At 45.5% G+C, this 23,703-nt stretch overlaps 1 protein-coding gene across 5 annotated transcripts; it reads right to left on the reverse strand.

Annotated features, from left to right (window-relative positions):
• Window positions 1-934: 934 nt before the first annotated feature.
• On the reverse strand, window positions 935-22,645 carry AK2 (adenylate kinase 2). 5 transcript variants are annotated; one of them, XR_001603580.2, is made up of 8 exons: window positions 22,508-22,645; window positions 13,338-13,463; window positions 11,792-11,902; window positions 11,572-11,666; window positions 7,092-7,164; window positions 5,747-5,942; window positions 4,370-4,779; window positions 935-3,741 (listed from the first exon to the last, which is right to left on the reverse strand). XR_001603580.2 is itself a non-coding variant. In XM_016217990.2 (7 exons), the coding sequence occupies exons 1-7, from the start codon at window positions 22,604-22,606 to the stop codon at window positions 3,737-3,739; spliced, it is 705 nt and encodes a 234-aa protein (XP_016073476.1). In that variant the 5' UTR covers window positions 22,607-22,645; the 3' UTR covers window positions 935-3,736. The 5 variants fall into 5 exon arrangements, 4 of the variants coding, with proteins under 4 accessions (XP_016073476.1, XP_016073466.1, XP_087676406.1 ...); XM_016217990.2 differs by lacking the exon at window positions 4,370-4,779; XM_016217980.2 differs by having other exon boundaries at window positions 935-4,779.
• Between the last annotated feature and the right edge of the window lie 1,058 nt (window positions 22,646-23,703).

A 23,703-nucleotide genomic window follows, 5' to 3' on the forward strand; every position in this document is an offset into this window, starting at 1 on the left:
GAAACCCCAGCTGAGGAAAGACCAACCGAACATAAGGGGAGTTTCCTCAGAGCAGGGCAACAGGGAAGACAGTAGAAAATGAAGCATTTCTCATCTAGTAGAAGCAAGCAGACCAGCGAAATAGGAAGCAACATAATCTAGCATGAAGCTGAGGTTTGTCCCCAAAGTCGTTACCTAAGGGACACCATACAATGATTTGCTCTTTAGCGATCTTACCCCAAAGAGCAGATCTGTGAGGTCTGAGGGTGAGTTAGAAGGAGCTGGGCTTGTCTTGCCCTCACCCTCTGATACCTTGCACTTCTACTTGCGTCTGTTCTCTGCTGGAGACACCTCGTCCAGACTGGGCCCCTGACGGGCCTTCTGAGAGAAGCTCACCAACCATTGCCGGGACTCCAAACCCAGAGCTGCTGCATTCCTGCGGTCCCTCTGTGGTTACAAACAATGCAATGCCACTAGACATATGATGACACAGAGCCAGCACACACACTCTCCTGTTATCACCCTTTCTGGAACCAGGCAAGGGGTAGGTGGGTAGGGGGAAGTGACTCCTCTCTCCCACAGTGATTCACCCCTCTGGCCCTTCTGGGATAGGGGTGGTTCCAAGAGCTTTGCAAATTCACTACACTGGCACTTTAGCACCCAAAGCAAGAGAGTAAGAAAGAATGCCAAAGTAGAAAAGGGCCTCACCTGAGGCAGCGCTCCCCACTCAGGTCCTGCACTGTGGCAAAGCCAACCTATTCAAATTTCTTCTTTCATTCAGACCCATGGCTCAGACTTCTCTGTATCACAAGTGCCTTGAGAATCTTTCTCCTTTCTCAGCAAAGTGTCAAAGCAATGGGTGCAGTGGTGAGAGGCTGGAGTGTGGAGCACAGACCAGGCTCACCCTGGTTCTACACTCCTAGATGGATGAACCTCAAAATGCACACACATAACATGGAGATAATAGTATTTACTTCCACAAGGTTATTGGACATAAATAACATATGCAGAAACTACTACACAGTAAGCATTAAATATATGTTAAATTATCATCAATTATGAAAATACAAAAATACAGAATTCTGTACACAATTTCAGAGGTCCATGGACTCCTAGGGAATCTTCAGGTTAAGAATCCTTAGCCTGGTCCCTAAGTCTGTGAAACAATAGGTCTTGCCGATGCCTACATTTTTCTGTGTGAACTCCATCAGCATATACCAAGCACCAGCTGTGTACCTGGAAATCCTGGCCCACTCGAGTGGACTGGTCACCAGTGTTGTCAGCACACCAGAGGGGCGGGGACCGTTTCTATTCTACTGATGAGTTGAGATGACTTGCTCAAGGTCTCATGGTGGAGGAATGCTGCTGAAATCTGTCTTCTGACTCATTTCTCTGTCTTTCTGAGGAAGAACTGTGAGGCTTCCTGAAGACCAAGGCTGCTCCTCACCCAGCTCCATTCTGTCTGTAGCCCTTTGTGCACTTCACAGACCCTAAGACGCACACCCTGGGTCCTCAGACTGGTGGTGACTTCTTCAAAATCAGTTCTGGCAGAGTGTGAGTGTCCGTGAAAAAGAACTCTTATCTGAGGGGCCCTTCCTGCTGTAGAGCTGTGCAAGTCCCTAAACCCCTTCAGCAACAAAATCAAGGGGACAGTTTGAATCTGCCCCTTGTGTGTGACCTCAAGAGTCTTACTGTACCACTCTAAGCCTTGGTTTCCTCACCTTCAAGAAAGATCAACAGTTCTGACCGGCTAGGGTGCTTCCTGAGGTTCGAGCGAGGCTGTGGGGTGAAGCTGTCGCATCGTCCGCGGCACAGTGGTCCTGCAGGATCAGCAGCGGTTCTTAGCTCACCCAGTCTTGGTTTCCAGATGAAGAATCCAAGCCCAGAGGAGTGAATGGATAACAGCTCACCGGGTCTTCTTTCAATTTATTCCTTCACCACACTGCGCAGACTCCCAGGCTGCTTTGACAAATATTTCCCCCCGTTTACTGCATGATGACCAAGGAAGGGAAGAAAATTTTCACAGGGCATTTAAATAGCTCGGAATGAAGAGGCCAGAGCAAATAAGTCACACTGTCACCCGAAAATGACTGCAGAGTGGGGAAGTGGGGAAGCAGAAGAGGGAGGAGCTGGCTCAGGGAGTGACAGTGACAACTCTGCTTCTCCCCAGAATAGGAGCCTGAAAGAATGGCGGCACTGCCAGCCCAGCTCCCCCGGTTTCAGGGAGCAGTCACTTCCCAGAAACCTCACCAGCACTGGCAGCCCTTCCAAAGCGCATGAGAGCTTCAGTCTGAACAGACAATTTTAAGCTCATTTTTGTTGGGGAAGAAACGGATTTACAAAGAATCAACCAAGGGTGTTCAAGAGGCATCTGAAAAGGCAGCCAAAAATCTGGCTTGGGGATTAGAAGCTCTGGCTTTATGGGCTGCAGACAACTGTCCACTCAATTAGCCAGGAAGGGAGCAGATATTTTTCCGTGTGTATTTGGATTCAACTAATACTTATCCTGTGTCTGTTGTGTGCCAGGCAAAAAGCTTCTTATAAACTTCATTTAATGCTAATAAGTCTGAGAAGGCAGCATCCCAGTCTCTTTTCAGACAAGGAAATAGGAGCAGAGTAAATGACTGGCTGGGATTTGTTGTACATCCCCTGAGCCAAGCACAGCGCTATCTACACTAGACCAAGCTGCCTTGTCCTCTGGCTCAAAAAGAGCCTGCATATGAGCTGAAGGTCAAGAGGGTGCAGGCTCATCTATGAGCACACTTGGACCTTCCTACCTCGCAGCTTCTAGTGACCACAAGAAAGGGCTTCCCAGCCAGATCCAGAATTCAACGTCATTTTACTAGCCCAGATCCCCTCAAAAAATGCCACAACAGGGGATGCAAACTTTCACATATTTTATTGATTTAGGGGTCAAACAAGGCAGCATTTGGTCATTTAATAAAGGCACCTCATTGAAAATACATCACAGTGCTGTCGAGTGATCCCAGTTGTAGGATTTGAGGACAGGAAGGACAATCTTTGGATGATGTTGCTTAGGACACTTGCTCATTTATTTGAAGGGTCCCTTCACACATCATGGATGAAGGAAGGCAAGAGCGTAGGACCGTGGCACACACTGGGTGGTTGCTAGCGCTCACCCATGAGAGCAGGTGGACTGGTAAATCCATGGTAGGTTGGGAAGGGAGCAAGACAGGCCTGCCCCACCCTCCCCATGACTCCTGTAAACTTGATTTGCTGAGCCACTGCCCCCCCCCCCCATTCTCTTTCAAATGTGGAGATGATTTTTTACCTCAGGGTGTGCGGAACCAGCGTCAGTAGTTAAACCCTCCCTGTTCCAAGCTATAGGGCAGATGGAACAACAGTTTGATTTCCTACATTCCTGGGCTGGCCACCCACGAGGCTCTGAGATAAAAGCCGAGGACTCAGGGCACTCACTTTAAAAAATATTGTTACCAGTTCAGAGTAAATGAAAACTTGATTCCTTAGAAATAGTACTGCACTTCCCTATTTCTACTTATATCCCCCCAATCAGTCTTTAAAAAATTAATTACTCATCCTTGTTAAGACGCCTACTATATGTAAAAGAAATGGCCTCATTACAACACTTGCTCTTCCAATGTTTTTCTTGAGCCCCTCACCACTCTTGACTCTCCATCCTTACCCTGACCACCCCTCCCCTCTGCCCAGCACCTAAGAGCAGGGATCACGCTGCGGGGTGATGAGCAGTGGTGTAGTCTCGCCTGGACTTCTGTTACTAGGCTGAAATAGAGAGGAAAACAAGAGAACAAAGTGGGTTTTTAAAAACCAAGTAAACATCAGAGAAGGCTGGCATGCATGCCTCAGAGACCAAATGCATTAAACACTGGACATTTCTCTGCCAGATGAAAATTCTCATGCTTGCCGAGGTTAAGGCTCTGGAATTAAATGAAGCAAAAACCGAACCCTAACCACCCGGAAAAAGGCATATGCATCCCCCACATCTAGTTTTCACCCACAGCTCAAATATCACACACGCATGTTGTGCATGTACACGCATGTGAATGTATATGGGTGAATGACGAATATTTAAGCAAGGATCATGCACATTCAATTAGCAAACATTCAAGGACCTCAACTTTGAGGCTGAGTGCCTGCAACTGTCCCCAGTCAAAGGGGAGCAGACTCAGGAGGCCATCTCATCCAGACAAGGACTGCAGATCCCCACAGACAGAGCTGACAGTTTTGGTTTCACTCCTTTCCTTTGCCCTTTCTCAGAAGTCACGTGCTTCCCAGAAACACCCCACACCAGACTGGGTGGAGTTAGTTTACAGCCAGGGAAACAAGGCAGAGCAGAGCCAGCAGACACACACTAGAGCCAGACAAAGAGAGAAGCAAGACGGCCACGTACCCAAGCCAGCTTCCAGGCAGACAGAGGACAAGCCCTCTGGTAGTCCCACAGACAGCAGGAGGGCTCATGTCAGAGGGACACTGGGAACTTGAGAGTCACTGTACTGAATCAGCATATTACTCCAGAGCAGGAGGCATTATTTACTGGACCTGCCACTGATTTTCTAATGGTTTTTCCACAGGCTGCTGCTTTTGTGGTCTGTCACAGCAGTCTGTTAATTCATCCATTTGCCACGAATCTTACCAAAGACCAAAAGGCTCAGCACAGAACCCAGGAAATGCTTTCTAGTTGGGGAGCTGAGGTTAGGCATAAAAGTTGATTACTGTCATAGATGATTTTATTTTTGGGTGATCTTTTCTTGGGGAGTCTGTGGCCACCATCATCATGAAGTAAGTGGCGAAGGATTGAATCTGGAAGGGAGAGGGTTTGAGTTTAAAAGGTATACATCTTATTTGGGTTTCATATCCTGGAGAGTGACTGAGTTTGAGTAAATTCTAATCAAAACAAATCCAAGAATAGATTACCTCCAAATCACTGTTTTGTTCTTGGAAACAGAGGCAAACATTAAAAATAAAAACAAAATCCACTTTGGGGAAGTAGACTGGCTGCTCTCAGATGCCCAGGCTGGATGTTCAGAAGACAATTTGAATTTAAAAGGATCCATCATCTGGTTTAATTCTTTGGCCACAATTCGGTTTTCAAACACAGGTCGCAAATGATCCCTTCTTTTTAGAACCATGATGCAGATCACAAAAATATTCCAACTTGGCCTTTCTCTTTCTCTGGTGGTACCCTCTTCCCGTAATTTCTGGAACCCATAATTTAAGTACCTTTTAACTTCCATTTGGGGGGGGGGGGGGGTCAATGATCCCTGTCAACCACAGGCTCATGTGGCTTTTCACTGTGGGCTAGGAAACAGGTGGAATTCCCTGCCAACAATCTGCCACCAGGTACTGGGGCCCTGACTGACTACACTTGACCCTGGACTTCTAATCAGCTGTCGGAAATGGAATAAATACCAGGGAACTGGGGTACCTGGCAGATATCTGAGTTAGTTTATTTTAATCAAAAAATAAAATTGAGAGTATGTCTAAAGAAGTAAACAGCTAGTAAAGAAATCTCGCCTACAACTTAGAAAGTAGGAGTGTACACACATCTCTACCAACACACACATAGATGAGATGAGAGTTGCACACATACCAAAGATACATCAAGCAAGTGCTTTTTTAATCAATACAAGAAATGATATTCTTGCTGGCCTGAGGAAGCTTCCTTCTGCCTGGTCTGCTGTTCCCACCCACTCCCTCAACAGGGATAGGAAGAAGAAAGAAATTCCTTTTTGGACCCAACATTAGATAAACATAACCAAGTCTTTACATGTGGCTCTGGAGAAGGCTGCTAGGATGCTTGCAAACACGACATCAGGGGTCTGGGAGGCGTCAACGGCAGCGTGGATCCCCCGTTTCCTGTAGTACTCCACCAGCGGGGTGGTCTGCGTGTGGTAGCCCTCCAGGCGGATTTTCAAGGCCTTCTCATTATCGTCTGATCTGTGGATCAAGGGTTCCCCAGTGATCTGAGAATAGGAAGAGGCAAGGGAAGGCCGGGACTGTTAGCAAAGGTTTCCGATGTCAGATGCACATTTGAGCTGCTGTCTAATCCCAAAGTCCATCGGAGGGAAAGGCAGACAGTCTAGACCCTCTCCAATAAAGAATTTTAAAGAACTTCACCAATCCCAGCAAGTTGGTCCCAGGAGCAGACCAACTGGCCCAGAGAAGTCAGGGAGCCTGAAACAGCAACTGAGAGGGAAGAGGCTTGTGAGAGGAAGATGGGCAATGCCTTTCTCTTAGCTTTTGCTCAGGCCATTCAGGTTCCAAGGTGAACACTTCAAGGTCAGAAAAAAAAGATGGAGGCCCCTCAGACCAGGAAAATACATCAAAATCAGAGATGCATTTGCAATTACCATCTTATTTGCCTAAGTATTTTGTGCTTTTATCAGGGTGTCAGCCACCAACACTCTGAAAGTAGCAAGTAAAGTGCGAAAGAACTCTGAATGAAAGAACTACTAACTCTGTGAAATGTGACTAAATTATCATGGTGGCATTGGAACCTGTATGACCTGATGAACTTGTCTCACAGACAAAGATAATTCCAGGAAATTCTTACTACTGCCTGCATGCTCTGAAACACAGGACATGGGCTGTTTGTGGCAAATGTTACAGTGAACACACATGAGGCCCTCCCTTTTACACCTGCAGACAATTGAAGACTGTCATAAGAATTTGGCAATGTCAACCTGGCCAAAATATTTTGAATGTGTAGGGCACAGGAGAATGACTAGAGAGACAGGACATTCTTCTGAAGCAGGTCAACAAACTTCTTTCCAGTGCTACCTTCTTCTCCTTGGCTCTGCCTCTGCGCTTCCACGCAGCCTTCTCCTGATTAACCATTCAGGTTACCACAATGTCAGAAAGGTGCTGCTCTGGACAAAGGACAGGTACAAACTGGGCACTGGGAAGTAGCTAGCACCGGTAGCCACCTCAAAGTCAAGCAGTAAGCCAGCTGGAGAGGCACTGCAGAGATGAGCCACAGCCCGTGTGATTTATGTGACTATAATATTTCTCATGGTTAAGTCAGTAATGCTGGTAGAAATGAAGGGAAGATGGGAGAAACAAAGGGGAAACGAAGGAAGGAGAAGGAAAAGTCCTGTCCTGAGTCTACATACGTCATCTTTCATGGGCTCCTTTGGGGGGTTGAACTCCTCGTGGTAGGAACGGCCACTCTTGGGGTGAATCAGCCTGAAAGACAGCAAAGGAACAAAAGTCGAGTGGCCTGAAAGTATCCGGAACCGCAGGGGTCTCCCAAGATGACGAGCAGAGACAGAGAAGCTGGAGCAAGGACCTGAACCCAGCAGAGAACACAGCTATCGGCATCTCTTGCTGAAGGAGATAACTGAGCTTATGACTGAGTGAGTATGTTTTCTATTTTGATCCAACATTAAAATGAGTACCTGGCTGAAGAGCTGGTGCAACTACCTAATTCAGGACTTGGAAGAAGAACTCTGGTGTTGGTGTCACACAGCCGCTCATTCTATTTACCTGTTTATTCAACAAATCTTTACTAAATACCTCGTCCGATTCAGGCCTTAAACTCAATCTGGGGGCTATAGAGCAACACGTCAGGTTCCCTGCTCAAGCAGTGCTTAATTCAGTGGGGAGACAAATGTGGAAATAAATAACCACAATAAACCTCACAATCCTTTAACAGAGATTTGTGCAAAATGCTATGAGGGGCAGAGAAACCAACCTTATTTTGTAACCTAGGTTGGTTATAAATCCAGAAAGGTGCTATTGGAAAAATATGTCCTAAGATGCAAACACCACCAGATGATGCAGCACCATTTGTGATCATAAAGATAAAAGAGAGCCCAACCACTAAAGCGCAATATTCAAAGTGCTGGGAAAAATGACTTATTGAACGAGTCATGGAATAAAGAGCCCAAGAGGAAGCACTTATTTGGCACTGGTAGCCACACCTGTGATGTGTCCCCTTAGGCAACAAGCCTGTGTTCCTGACCGGGTGAGGCTTCACCACAGGAGCCCAGAGACCTAAGAAGGGAAGGAGGCAGGACAAACACAGCTCAGCAGCCAGGGCCCACTTGCTCAAGTTCATGTCGTTTCCCAAGTCTGAGCCAACCAAGGTCTGCCTATTTGATTGATGGCAGCTCTCCTCAAGGTCTGTTAGACCAGGACGTCCCAACATCTTTCAGCTCTTGGCACACACAGAAATACAGTGCTCGAGGCCCTTGCTCCTCCCGGGGAGGTATGGCCACCCCAGGCCTGCCCAGCTGCTCTAATGGCTGCGGGGATCAAGATCTCAGCTCATCAGTTAGGAAAGTCTGTGTTAGACTATCAAAGCCGCAACTGTGTAAAATGTGATGCTGTGTTTCAATGACGGTGCATTTTTCAGAGTCAAGAGGTCCATTTATAGTATAAGGGGGTTCATTTACAGCACTGGGCAGCGGGGTGAGGTGACAACAGAGCAAGTTAGCTACACTGAGTGGGCCCATGACTGCAAGCATGAAGGTGAGGATGGGCCCTCCTTACTTTAGCTGTTGGAGCGGTTCATCTGGTGCAGCGCTGGGAGACCCGAGGGGAGGGAGAGTGTGGGCTGTTCGGCTCACCTACAGCTTTCCCTTTAGGAATGGGGGGGCGTGAGGTGTGGATCCTATTTCTTCACTTTCTGGAGAGCACAGGGCACATGGCAGCCAGATGGCAATAAACACGACTCTCTCCTCTCTCATTCTTGCTCACTCTCACATTCCCTCAGTCTTCCAGTTACAACAACAGTGCTCCCTCCCTACTCAGAAACATCATTTTAAGAGGAATGCAAGGCTCACTCCTTAAAAGGAAAAGGAAAAAAAGAAAGCCCAATCTCCAAGTTCTCAGATGGAACTGGTCTTAAGCACCAACCAAAACAGCTCTATGAGTCACTGAACCTGGCCTGGAGGTGGAGGGACCAGGGCTGGGAATCTACAGCCACTGCCACCTTGAATGTGGCACTTCAGATACTTGTATTCTCATCCACAGAATGGGATGGCAGGAGACATTAGGCTAATGAGACCAGAGAACCAGCTGGTAGGATAATTAGGATACTAGAGAGCCAACACTGAATAGGTTAAAACCCCAAACCACCAGCCATACTTATTTAAGAAATAAAATAATGACTCATAAATTTATTAGAAGTGAGGTATGAGCTAATTCTGAAGATATCTACAGTGGGGTCCTGAGCATGTCAGATTTAAATAAGATCCACATTCAATTGCTAGTTCCTGACTAGCAGTGGACTAGGAGGCAGAAAGCAGGTTTCTGGTGCCAGCTTTGTCACTGATGTGCAGAGGGAACTTGGAAAATGCTAGTCCTTCCACTGCGAGGGAGGGGATCACACTAAACCACTTACTTCCAAACTGAGAGACCGAGTCTTCCCTGTTTCGCCCTCAACATCAATCCTGTAGTTTGTTCTTAAGAATCTCTCTGTTCCCTGCCAGCCAACCCCAGTTAAAAGCCTCCACCACTTCACATGTGGGCCAATCAGGCTGTTAGGTGGGGTCCTTGTCTGTTTCTCCTTTCCCCAATTTAGCCTGTATGCCAAGACCAAGCTAATGTTCTTAGAATGTTGTTTTTGCCACAACACCTAATGGCTTAAGAACATGCCACGATTCCTGACTCTGTCTACTGCCCAGCACTCAAGGCCATTCCTCCAACTCTGGACAGACATCCTGCCACTAGCCTCAGCTAGAGCCCCTCCTCCAACCCATACTTATTCTGGCCTCTACTCACTTCTGGGAAAGCCACCAAAATCCTCTCTATCCAGAAAGGCAGCCTTCCCTCCTTCCCCCAAAGCTCTCTTCTTGGACTTCTGACCACACTTAACAGCTCAGGTTTCATGTATGGTTTGTAAACTCTCTGAGGTGAGAGATGGGCATCATATTGTTCTCTGTCTTCTCCTGCTCCCTGCCCTGGAGTCTACTACTGTGCTGAGCACAAAGCAGGAGCTCAAGACACTGGGTCGACTGAATCAAAGGCCGCCAGTGCCACCTAGTACTGTTAACATCTGCTGCACGCATCAGGGACCCCAGGCCTGGTGATGTCCCATCCTATCAACCTTAGCGCTACATCAACTTTGTCTACTCTGTGCCAGTGGGGATGCAAAGAAAGGAAAGTTTCTGCATTAAAGGAGCCTATGGAATAGCTAGAAACATGAAACCTGGACACTTGAAAAGAAAATTAATGTAAGATGATCCCACTGTATCTAACATAGCCTTACAGGAAAATGCCGCTAACGCTCACTCTGCTATCTGTTTACATGTCTGCCCCCTTGACAATGTGGACTGCAGACGCATGGAAAAAACATTCAACCTCATTAGGAAATCAAAGTAATAAAATTTACAGTAAGAAAACAGTTTCCCCCTAATTAAATCCAAAATTTTACATGTATTATGATGGTCACAGCATAAATTTAACAGTGAACAACTGGAAGAGGCACAAATGTATAACAATAAGAGAACAATTAAGTGAATGATGGTTCATCTGTGAAAAATCACACAGCAATTAAAAATATGTCACAGATGTCGGGTTCCATGACGTAGGCTTACCACCTTCCTAAGATTCCATTAAAATGGCCAAGTAATAAAAAAGCTAAAGCCCACAATAAAAAAGGGATGGGAGGGTCAATTAGTGGCTGAGAGCTTTCAACATATTTCTGGGAGGCACAATGCAGACGGCAGAGTGACTAGTAAAAACAGGACAGAGGAAACTGTTGCCCGAAGCATTGGTGATCTTTCAGAACCAACTGGTTCAGATGCACAGTAGTCAATGTTGACTACTATGGAGAAACAAGGACTTTAAAACAAAACATGCACACACAAAAGTAACAGTGGTTTTGGCTGCAGTGGCTATACCATGAGCAAATTTTCCCTTCATTTTCTAAACTTCGTGTAGATGATCATATTATTATTATTATTATTATTAAATATATCTTTATTGATTTCAGAGAGAGGAAGGAAGAGGGAGAGATAGAAACATCAATGATGAGAGTCGTCATTGATCGGCTGCCTCCTGCACAGCCCCCACCGGGGATCAAGCCCGCAACCTGGGCATGTGCCCTGCCCAAGAATCGAACCACAATCTCCTGGATCCTAGGTCAATGCTTAACTGCCGAGCCATGCCTGGTTGGGTGGTCACATTATTTTTATAATTAATAAAAAGCCTAGAGCAACGTATGACAACTCCAACTGAAATCAGATTTTAAAAAGCACTAAAACAGAGGGACACAGGTAAAGAATTTAACACTTAAGCATCTACTATAAGCAAGGCTCTGGATTAAGCACTTTATGTTATCTAACATGCACAAAAGTTCCTCAAACAGGTATTAACCCTACTCTAAATATGAGGAAACAGCCTAGATAGGTTGCCGAGGGTCAGAGTAAAAAGGTGACAGGACTGAGATACTGTCTGACTTCAAATCCTTTGCTCTTCTTTCCACATCCACATCCATGTTACCACTTCAGCAGATGTCACCAAATAAAATCAATCCATGTTGAAACGGCACTAAGTTTCATGACTGGGATTAGATAAGAACAATTGCCACAGTCTGACTAATCTCTGAAGAAGCATGAAAAGAAGGGACCTTCTGGGGACAAATACCTTCCTGTGATTCTCCGGATCAGCAGAGAGTCTGGGATGCGGAATTCAATCACAGAATCAAGCTTCTCTTTCCTCTTCTCCATGAGGTCGTCAAGCTGTAAAAGAGTGTGTGTCCCACCTAAGCTACCAGAGCTTGATCAGACCCATTTCCCTCAAAGGAATTAAGAGATTAAGGGCCAGAATTTATCAGGCAATGGTGATATAAAACCAACCCACTCACCATTTCTGCCTGCCTCACAGTCCGAGGGAAGCCGTCTAGAAGAAAACCATTTTTGCATGGAGGGGTGTCCAAATTCTTTTCAATGAGCTCCACTACCATTTCATCGCTCACCTGGAAGTCAAGAACAAAATAGCCTTGGGTTTAAATCCACGAACTAGGTGACATTAACCCAATTCCAGGATTACAGGTCTGTGTCTGTATAACCTGACCGTGGGAGGAGACAGTGGGGGTTGACCAGGATGCACAGAGGCTCCAACTTTCCCTGTTTCACAATTTTGATTAGGCTGACAGTAAAGTGACCCTGGCCACTCTGGACATGAGGCAGCAGAGAAGTTCACTGGACTGGCAAGACTGAGTTGGAACCAAGGAACTGAGGAGCCAGCTCAACATGCCTTTGAGCCTCTCTGAAAACCCCCATGAGGACCCCTTCCAGCTTTCAAAAGCTGGTTTCCTCCTGGGCCTTCAGGGATAAAGTTCCCTGCTAACATTACAGTGAAGGCTGCCCCTCTTGGTACTTGTGCTCTTATCTCCCCGGACCAGCTGTGAACTCGGGGACAAAGTATAAGCTCTGCAACTAAGTGAAGGCTGGAGATAAGTAATCTCATTGCCACATCCCAGCTTTTTCTCAGTACAGTATATTCTGCCAAAACCCAAAGTCCAGACTATCTAGCTTTCTGGCTTGACAAGGCCTCACTGACATGAAGGGAAAGCTGGAAGCAAACGGGCAGGGCAGGTGGGCAGGCAGGCAGGCAGGGGTACCATTCCATAGAGGTACTGAATTTCAAAGCCTGATGGGAAGTTTTAATTTGGGAATGCAGGCAAAGCTCAGCACCTTCCCTAACCAACCCGCTGGCCAGAGGGCCAAGTGAAAAATGACTTCTAAAAGTGATTCACAGAGGCCACGTCCCAGATTAACTCGGTTACAATTAAACTCTGGACTAATCAAAGAAGATTCAGTAGACTATAGATTGTATTTGTCTAATCAGATTAACTGGGCCAGAAACAAGAGAAAATACTATTATATCCCCCAAACAGGAAGGATTACGTCTGTCAAAAGCAATTCCTCTGTTAGAGACACAGAACAGAGTCACAAAGTAGATTAAAAATACTGTGGCTCCTTGAGTCCTCTCTTTAACACATCTTTGAGTTCTGGCCTAGGGATGGCAGTTTCATTTTTGGCCCTAAAAACTGGTATATTACAAAATGCACAGAGGAACCTCAAGAATACTGTGAATAAAATAAGTGCAATAAATTCAGAATGAACCAAGTAACCTGCTACTCTAAAAGTTCCTGTGATGTGCCAGTTCATTCAAACACTGCAGAGCACAGGCCTGTCCAACAGAACTTTCTACAGTGATGGAAATGTTCTCTATCTGTGCTGGCCAGCAAACACGTGACATGTGGCAAGCGAGACTGAGAAACTGAATTTTACATGAAATTGAATCTAAATTAATTTCCATAGCTCCACGTGGCTGGTGGCTACCCCATTAGGCAGTGCAGATCTAGACTGAGGAATATGAACATTCACTGGTACCACCAAACCTACCAGTTTCCCAGCATCCATAGTTGCCTTCAGTTTTTTCCCCAGCTCTGAGCCAGAAGCCACCATGGCCCTCAGCATGTCTCCAGTGGCGAGATGGCAGACACAGAAGTTTTTGGCCAATTTGGGTGCCTATGGAGGGGAAAACAAAAACCAAAATACAGTTACCACTGTAGGCCCTAGAGTCCAACATCCTGGGTGTGAACCTGGCCCTGGAATTTATTGGCTGTGTAAATTTTGGCAAATGGCTATTTCCTTACCTGTAACAGGGATAAAAGTACCTTATATTATATTCTAACATATAATGATTATGAGCTTATAGTAAGAACAGCATGAGATAATACACATAAAGCACTTAAAGTGGTGCACCTAGCACGCAGGAAGCTGTCACATATTAGCTATTATCACTTCTCCCGCTAGACACGTAAGCCTCAGTTTCACATTATAAACAGGGAGAATAAAAACAGCAATGGCAATACTTCACATGGTTGCTGTGAAGTTTGAGTTCATGTACACAAAGCACAATGCCTGGCCTGTAAAGTGTTGAATAGATATTTGCCAAAGGATTGAATGTGTGATTGTTCAGTGCTGTGGCCACTGGCCTGAGGGGCAGCTGGGGCCAGGTGAAGAACACAGGCTTCCCGCAGGCAGACAGTTTTTCCCCTTCCCTGTCACTTGGTAGCTGCATTATCTTGGCCAAATCACATAACCTCTCAGAGGCTCGGTTTCCTCATCTGTTTAAAATGAAGGCAAAGGGCTCCATCAAGGAAGGTAGCTGTGAGGATCAGATGACATATATCCAAAGAGAACGTGGGAAACAGTAAGTACTTAATATTAGTTTTAGGAGGCAGTATAGCCTTTTAGTTAAGAGCATGGGCTTGAGATCAAACTGCCTGGGTGTCAGACTTCAGGTCTACCAATGACTATATAGGTATGTGACTTGAGAAAAATTGTATACCTTTCTAAGTTTCAAATTTCCTCGGTAACAGCACCTACACCACTGGGCTGATGAGAGTATACAGAATTTGGCATATGCAGGGCAAGGCACATAGTAACTTCTCAGTGAACATTAGCTGTTACTGTAACCCCTGCCCTAAGTCCACATTCATTCATACAGAAATGAATATATTCATTCATCATTACTGACATCTCTTCCAAGAACGCTCCTGGAAGCCAGAGAAACAGACGAATAGGAGACAGAGTTCCTGTCCTCTGTGAGCTCGCAGTTTGGAGGGCTATACATCAGAATAGAGACTAGGACAAGAAGAGAACCTGGACAATTCAACATTGAACAAAACAAACAAAAAAACTGCAGAACTCATAAGGAACAGAATCAGTTCAAGGAGTTTAACACAGTGATACCTCGGTTTTCGAATGTGATCCGTTCCAGAAGACTGTTCGAGTTCTGAAATGCTCAAAAACTGGGGGATCGATGGCCAACAGCTAGGCCTCAGGATCTGGCCCTCAGGGGACACCATGTGGCGTGTTCAACAGCCAAAGCATTTCCCTCTGGGTTTACAGCGTTCGTAAACCAAAATGTTCATCCACGGAGACGTTTGAAAACCGAGGCACCTCTGTACTTAGCTTTCTGGCTCAATTGTTTATTTAAAAAGTTGGGTTCTGTTCTTCTTCAAACCAGTTCACTGGGAGTTTTCTTAGGTGCACACAATAAAAACTTAATAGATGGGGCTCAATGCAGCAAATTCTGGTTTGTGATTCATGGAACGATTCCGTTCAGGCAAAGAAATAACTTCATAGCAAAACAGAACCCAAATGAGAAGGCGTTACAAACTTTGGAAAACCAATGAAGGTCAGAACCTCTGGCAATGGCAAACCTTCCAGTCCTCCAAACTGACCCAGAGGCCACATACCCAGAGAACTGTGCTTTTCTGCCAATCTTTCTCCTTGGTTGTTGAAATTAACTGGGGTGAAAAATATGGAGGTCAGACTTGTTCAAGGGGAAAGGCTGACCAAAACACCAAAGAAGCGCTGTTAGCAGTACAGAACCCCAAACTATAGGGCTCTTCTGTGCTGTTACAGGTGACTGGATTCTACAGCCGCACGGAAGGACACTCCAATAGGGAAGACATGGCATGGCATGGCGAGAAACTGACTCTTTATTCTCTGCTGGCTGCAAGGGAGTCAGGGTGATGAGCTGCAAAGAGCTAAGACTTTGGAGTCAGACAGATTTGCACACGAATCCTGGTTAAAGCACTCAATAGCTGTGTGACCCTGGGCTCGTTACTTAACTTCTCAGAATCTCAGCTTCCTCATCAGTCACATGGGATAACGGATACCATCTATTTCTTAGGGCTGTTGTGAGGATAAAATGAAATAAAGTATCCAAAACATCAGACACACAGTGTGCAGTCAGTAAATAAAAGACCTCCTTTCATGGTCTTTCTATTTTGCATTACTCTTTAAAAAAATTTTTTTAAACTGACATTTAGAGAGAGAAGAAGAGAGAGAGAGAGAAACATCGCTGTGAGAGCAGAAGATCCACAACCCAGGCATGTACCCTGACCAGGAGTTGAATCAGTAACCTTTTGGTGCATAGGACAATGCTCAACCAACTGAGCCACACTGGCCAGGGCTCTTTTTTTGCATTACTCTACTTGCAAACTGCAGAAGAAGCTTGATGAAATAACTTGACTATATTCCCCTCACAATTCAAGCTTACACTTTAGAGCAATGCCTCTCTTACTCCAAATCACGGGTGGGGTGGGGGGACACAGAGAGGAGGAATGCTTCTAAAATGCAGGTTCTGATTCTACAGTGTGGGGCATGAGAACCTGCATTTTTAACAACCTTCCAGGCCTGGCCATGCTCCTGGCCCCTGACCAGTCTGTTGCTGCTGAAGCTCTGAGCCACTTGTGTCTCATTAGCCATGGACCACAGTCTTCGAAGCCCTGGGGCAGTGGGGGCAAGACTGGGCCTTACAGTTGTTCAGAGTTGGGGTGGAAAATGGATTTACAGTTTACTCACTGTATCACCTTGAACAAGTTATGCAGCCTTCTTAAGGCCTCAGTTTCTTCATCCCTACAGTACAACCATGTCCATTTTCAGAGCTGTTGTGGGGATTTAATAAGATTATACAGTATATGCAAAAGCGTCCAGCATAGTGTCTGGCATTCAGAGAAATCAAGGGAAGCTATCAGTTCTTCAGATTTGATTCAGTCTCAAACTAACTTGGTTTCTCACCTCGAAAACATCTTTCTGCCTCCAGTTTTTCTGGCTCCCCTCTGTTGTTCCTGCATATGTAGCTAGAATCATCTCCTAAAATACTGTTGGAAATGTTACCCACCCTGCCCAACACACACATACAGGAGCCTTTGACATCTCCCCAGTGCAATGGGGAAGTCCAAATATCTTAGCCTAGCACTCAGTGTCTCCACAATCAACTTTCAAAACCCTCCAAGCTCTTCAAATTTACCTCCCAAGTCCCCTTCTGTATGCCCTGCACCACTGCAAACAGCTGCTTTATGTATAATTCCCAAATACATAAAGTAAGTCTCTCCATGAACCTCAGCTCAAGGCTCCTCTCTATGCAGGAAGGCCCTCTCCCCGCCCCTGCAGAGAAGGCTCTGTAGTCAAATTCTGAGCTTATCTCTCCCACCCAATTATCCCTTCTTCTTCCAGGAAGAAGTCATCAATATCAGCTAACTTTAGTGTTTGCAAAAGCCAAGCAATTTTTCCATGTGTTATTTTATAGAATTTAGTATCCATAATATATAACAAATCCATGAGGTAAAAACTATTTTTATCTGCATTTTACAAATGAAATTCGGAGGCTAGGTTGCCCAAGATCACATAGCTAGTAACAACAGAGCTAGTAACAGGCCTCAAGACTGTTGAGCCCTAGCTCTTAACCATGATGCTATATGGTAGCGATTTTAACCTTTTCCATCTCATGGCACATAAAAAATTACCAAAATTCTGCAGCACACCAAAAAATATATTTTGTCGATCTGACATTCTGATTCATTCACACCAGATGGCTATTGCTGTGTTGGTTGTTGTCATTTTTCTTTTTTAAAAAAATATATTGATTTCATAGAGAGGAAAGGAGAGGGAGGGAGAGATAGAAACATCAATGATGAGAGAGTCATTGATCGGCTGCCTCCTGCATGCCCCCAACTGGGGATCCAGCCCACAACCCGGGCATGTGCCCCGACTGGGAATCGAACCCCGATCGCCTGGATCCTGGGTTAATGCTCAACCGCTGAGCCCTGCCCTGCCAGGCTGTTGTCATTTTTTAATATGACAGTCTAAGGGAAAAGAGGTCAGTACCCCTGACTAAATAGGTATTGCATGTTTTAAAAATTCTTGTGCACACTGGTTGAAAATTGCTGCTATATGGCCTTGTTAATGGCCGTCCTTGGGAAACGTTTGTGTGTGTGTTGTGTGTCTGAAAGAGAGTGCAGGACAACTTCAGAGTGATGGCAATGTTCTGTTTCTTATATGGGTGTAAGCTATACAAATGTGTTCACAATGAATTTTCATCGAGCTGCTTGCTTATGATATTTGCACCTCTCTCTATATATAATACTTCAGTAAAAAAAGTTTTTAAAAAGCACAGAAACCTGTGTTTGAATTTCAGCTCTGCCTCTTAAATTACGATGAAACCTTAGGCCAGAAATTCTTTGAGACTGTTTCCTCATCTATAAATTAGGGATATTATTACCAAAATCACTGGGTGGGTAGGAGGAAGAACAGAAGGCTGTCAACAAATTACAGTTCTTGATCTAATCCTGAACTACCCTAGCATGTGTCAGAGTCACTCACCTGCCACTTCCCATTTCTCCCCCTATACCTAGACTAATAGCAACAATGTAAGATGGTGACTCTGCTGCTCAAGGACAAGTCTGAGTTCAAATCTTGCCTTGGCTATTATATGTGCATCCTGGGGCAAGATACACTTTACCAGTAAAAAGGCATGGATAACAGGACTACTGCCTAGGGTTCTAGGCTTAAATAAGAGGACACATGTAAAGTCTTTGGCTAGGGATCTGTTACATAATGAAGCAAAGGGTGACAATTCTGTATATTACACCCCCTCCTAGAGGGCAAGGGCTGCTCTCTCCATCTCTAGCACTAAACTTATCCAACAAAACATACATAGGGTAGGAGAAAAATCTAACCCAGGGCAGCAGATAGTAGCAGAAAGAACAGCAGCTCTGGAGTCATTCAGGTGCAAGATCTGCCAATTACTTGCTATGTGACCTAGAGGACAAGCCTTTTGAACTTCAGTTTCTCTAACTGTAAAAGGGAGAATGAGAGTGTGGGTCTCAAAAAGTTGTTTAAGTGTCATTGCACTGACATAACTGAAAGAGCATGACCTCCAAGATGACAGCTAATTGCCTAAGTGTGCCTGGCCTTGAATTGGTATAGATTAGACACATGAAAGAAAATGTGAAGAGGGGCTGGCATAGAAAACACAAAACACACCTATGTTTTGGCCACACTGCAGGAAGATCTGACTGCAAAAGAGAGACAGGGAAGTATGGTAATTTAAATAAAATAACTAACCCACATATTCTAGATGTTTTAAACATCATTATGTTGATGAAAAAGCATGTAGTTTAAAAATGTTTAACTAAACTTTTTAAGTTAAAAAAGAGAAGTTTTAATAGGAATCAGGTTTAATTTCAGCCACGCCAACATAAAATACTGAGTTATGCAGGTATAAAAAGACGTCCTAGTGGGAAGAAAACAGACATTACTTAGCAGGTACTATGCACAAACCCAGGTTAGGGATTTTACATCAAAGACTGCAAACATTTACCAATAGGGGCCAGGCAGGCAATGGAAATGAATGAAATGGGTCAAACATAAGCAGCGAAGAGGGCTATGCAGGGGACAGGAGAGCACATGAGCCATCCAAAGCGGCCTGACCACTCAACTACATGCCAGGCCAGAATGGAGGCCCACAGCCACCAGGTCTGACTTCTCACGAAACTGGAGCTCTGGATTTTTACGTGAAATTTCACAACTGAAAACTCTTTGTGGTCAACTTATTATTATTATTTTAGTTTATTTGAGAGAGAGAGATGTGAGAGAGAAACATCGATCAGCCGCCTCCTGCGCACTTCCCAACCAGGATGGAACCTGCCACCTTCTGCCATAAGGGACGATGCTCCAACCAACTGAGACACACTGGCCAAGACTCAACTTATTACTTTGAAAGCTGACAAATAAAAGAAACAAATCAGAGCCCTAGCTGGGTAGCTTAGTTGGTTAGAGCGTCGTGCCAAGGTTGCGGGTTTGATCTCCAATCAGGGCACATAAAAAGAAGCAACCAATGAATGCATAAATAAGTGGAACAGCAAATCAATGTTTCTCTCCTCTCTCAAATCAATAAAATTTTTTTTAAAAAGGGAACAGGGGACATCTGTAATATTCTCAACAATAAAGATTTTAAAAAAAGGAACAAATCAAGTGTTTATCCTGCCTTTTCTATACAAACCATACCAAATAGCAGATGAAAAGTTTCTCTTTATAGAAATGTTTTAGCTAATAAACAAAAAGAGAAAGATATAATTAGAACGCCACCATTTTGCCACCCACAATGAATTCCTGGACCAGGCACTGAATATCAGAGACAGCAGAGCTGATATGCCTCTTAACGGACAGCATAGCACCACCAGTGACGTAGGTGGGCCACAAAACTGAACTCATATCTGTTAAGTGTATGATCAAACTACCAATTTATAAGAAATAGAGAGGAAAGGGGAAGATGTTGAATATGCCATGGGGATACAATTTAAAAATTCCCAGAAAGAGGGACACTCCCAGAACAAACAATCTAATTTCTCCCACACAAAAAATGCAAGAAATGAAAGAGCTAGGAGGAAAGCTGTAAAGACAATGATCACATCTTTGAGACAAAGGGAAATGTGAACATTGACTATTATTAAAAATTGTGTTTTAGGGGATATTGTGCTTGTTTACAAAAAAGAATTAATCTTTTAGAGCAACACACTGAAATATTTACAAATAAAATGTTTTAATATCTGGGTGCTGCTTTAAAATAATTTGTGAAGGAATAGGGAAGGAATGCCACCAGCTGATGGTGGTTGGGGCTGGATAATGGGTATAGCGGGGCTCGTTATACCATCCTGTCTTCTTTTGTGTATTCAAACTCTTCATAATAAAGTTAGGGAGCATCTGTGGGCTAAATGCTGCCATAGGCTGCCACTTTGCAACCTCTGATTTATGTACACTTTTTTTTTAAACTCCATAAAACTACAACCACCAGTATTCCTATTGTTCCAATTATGAAAAGCTGTATAGAGGTTAAGTGACTTGTGTAAATCTTACCCTTTCTTCAAGTCCCAGCTCTAATTACATCTCCTCTACTTCCACAAAGCCTCTGACCAACTCCCACCATGTCTGGACCCTTATAAATCAGCTCATAATTTTCTTCAAATCTTTCCAACTACATCACCTTAGTTATACTGACACAGATCTGAGTTGGGAGGGCGGGAGATATGTTACTAAGATGAGGGAGTCAATAATTATTGAACACCTACCATATGACAGGTTGTGATCTAGGTACCTACAGGTGCTTTACACACGTATATAACACTATCTTCCAAGATCCTTGTGAACTTTTGGTCTACATGGGCGCTGCTCTATCTGAATGAGTAAGGTAGTACGGTAGGGGACTATCTTACCTTGAATGAGTATAGTAGGGGACCCATTTTTCAGGTGAGAACATTGAGGCCTGGAAGGTACAAAGTTTGCTAGATTATAAAGCCATTGTCCCAGCACTGGGACGGGTAGTCTATGTCACAACTACTGAAATTATTCACTTCAATATGAACTAAGAAAAAATAATCAATGCCTTTGAGTTATCCTGTTTATACTCACAGCAACAGTCTGCAGAGTCTAAGGCTACGGGTTACTTAAATACTGAGGGTGGGAGCAACAGGAAAGAGGAGACTTCGGTGTTACTAAGGACAGGGGCATTAGATAACAGTGAGCTCCAAGGATGAATCAGCTCTGGCTAAAGGGAAAAAAGGGTAAGTGGTCCTTCTTGACCTAGTACCCAGAGCTAAAAAGCAAAATCATAGGCATGAACTGAACCTCCCAGATGTCCCTCTTCATCATCCGCATGAATCTGTATCCATTTCCAGTAACCCCACCAAGCGCCAAGTAATGTGCTGGGTGCGTCGCAGGGATGAGTTCAAGAGAAGACGGTCTGTGTGCCAAGACTTTGCAATCTCTGCAAGTGTAGGAAGAGAAGAGGGGGGCACGGAGCAGTCCCCAGAACCCCGTTCACTTAGCCGCTCAGACTTTCAGGAATCCCCTTTAGAATCTAACAAGCAAGAGCCTGGGGCCCTCCAGGGTAATGCCAGACCCTAGGCAGGACGGGTTGATTGACAGTCCAACCTACTATGGGCTTCCAAATCCTAATTAAGACAATAAATCCCAAAGGTGATCCATGGGCCCATTCCATCCCAGACACCAAGGGAGGCCCTACAGTCGGCTAGGAGCAGAAGGTGACTTCAGGCTCCAATTACCTGAGGCTCCCTGGCTCCTGAGGTTCCAGGCTCCATTAGGGCAATTCTGCTACCTTTGGAAAGCCGCCTGGCCCGCTCTGGGCCTGTGTTCTCACCTGTAGATTGAGGTACCCTCTCCCACGCCCCTCGGCTGCACTGGTCCGCGCAGGTCACACCTCACTTGGCCGTGGCGCTCTCCCTCAGCCGGCCCAAGGGCTGGAGACGCCCCTCCGCCTTCAGTCTTTTAATCATTATAAGAAACGATCCCCTACCCCGAGTGCCTGGAACGTAACCCTGGGCAATTCACTCCCAAATCGCAGCGAGCCTGGGGTCCCTGCCACCACTCAAGCCGCAAGCGAGATGTCCCAGCCCGGGGCTCACCCTACCCTTCAAAACCGCTCAGCTTCGAACTCCTTAAGACACCGAATCGGTCCTTAGATCTCCTAACACGTCACCTTAAGCCTGGATCCCTCGAGAACTCTAATCCTAACTCACACTTGCCCGACGCCCAATTTGCCCCCCCCCCCCCCCAAAGGCCTTGCGAGAACCCAGACGCCGGCTGGGGCACCCAGGACTCAGCCCGGGGCCCCGCTGGGGGGCGATCGGGACCTCCAGCCGCCCTGACCTTGGCGTTCCACGGGCTCCGCCGTCAAGCCCGGCCCTGCAGCTCACCTGGGTACCCTTGCCGGCCCCGGGCGGCCCCAGCAGCACGGCCCGGATGCCTTTAGGACTCTCTGGGGCCGGCTCGGCCGCGGGAACGTTGGGAGCCATGGCTGCCGAAGCCTCTCGCCGCTCAACCCGCCTGCACACCTCTCAGGTCCAGCGCTTCCAGGCCTGCGCGCCACGCACGCACCCACGCACGGCCCGCTCGCCGCTCGCACTGGTCCGTCGCCACGTCTGTCAGTGCCCTTTTCCCGCCCCTGAGCTCGACGGACACTTTAACTTACCAACCACGAGGCGGGAGTAAGGAAGGGGTGGGCCATCGTAAACTGAAGTGGGGGGCGGGGGCCTCGCGGCGGGTGCGCGGAGTGGGCGGGAAAAGGTGAAGCCCTCTGGGAGTCCCAGTTAGGCTTTTTGACAGTTAATGACACCTGCAACTCCGGCGATTCCCGCAAAATTGCCGTGGGAGTGGAAACGGGTGAAATCAGTTTTAGGAGACAAGTTGGCAATATGTATCAAATATCCTTTGGTCTGGCAATTCCACTTCCAGGAACAAAAAGGACATAATCAAGGATATGTGTAAAGACTTGTGTAACAAAGATACTCATTGTAGCACTTATACCAGCCCGAAAGCCCAAAACAAACAAACCAACAAACAAAGGTCATATCCCAAATGTTCAACAATAGGAGATTGGTTAAATAAATGGTAACAAATCTGTATACTGGAATCCCCCCCCCCCCAAGATATTTAATCACATGGGAAGATGTTCACCAACAGGATACAAAATTGCGGTTACAACAAAGCCCCAGTTTTGTTTGATAGTCATGGTCTCTGTATAGTGTCATTACACGCGCTTCTCCTCTTCTTAGTGATTTTTACATTTTCAAGAAGTTCTATGATGAATTATAATAAACAAATATAATTTTTTTTTAAATAAGAAATGACCTTTTAAAGTCAGGAAAAGGTAGTTTTTCCTCAAAAGAGATGACCATTCTTGGACATGGAAATAATTTCTACAGCATTTTGGTGTGTGAAAGTTTCATCCACACCCCTTATGAAGCAACCCCTGAAACCCTGGCAAGAGCAGCCCCAAGGGCCCCTTTGGACCTCTAGTCCAGAATGTGATTATGAAACAGTTATGTTTCCCCACAGGCTCAGAGTAATTCATTTTCCACATCCTGGTAATGAATTTGCTCTCCCTTTAGCT

The sequence above is a fragment of the Miniopterus natalensis genome, chromosome 9 (genome assembly GCF_054644295.1).
Source record: "Miniopterus natalensis isolate mMinNat1 chromosome 9, mMinNat1.hap1, whole genome shotgun sequence".
In the NCBI taxonomy this organism is placed as follows: Eukaryota; Metazoa; Chordata; class Mammalia; order Chiroptera; family Miniopteridae; genus Miniopterus; species Miniopterus natalensis.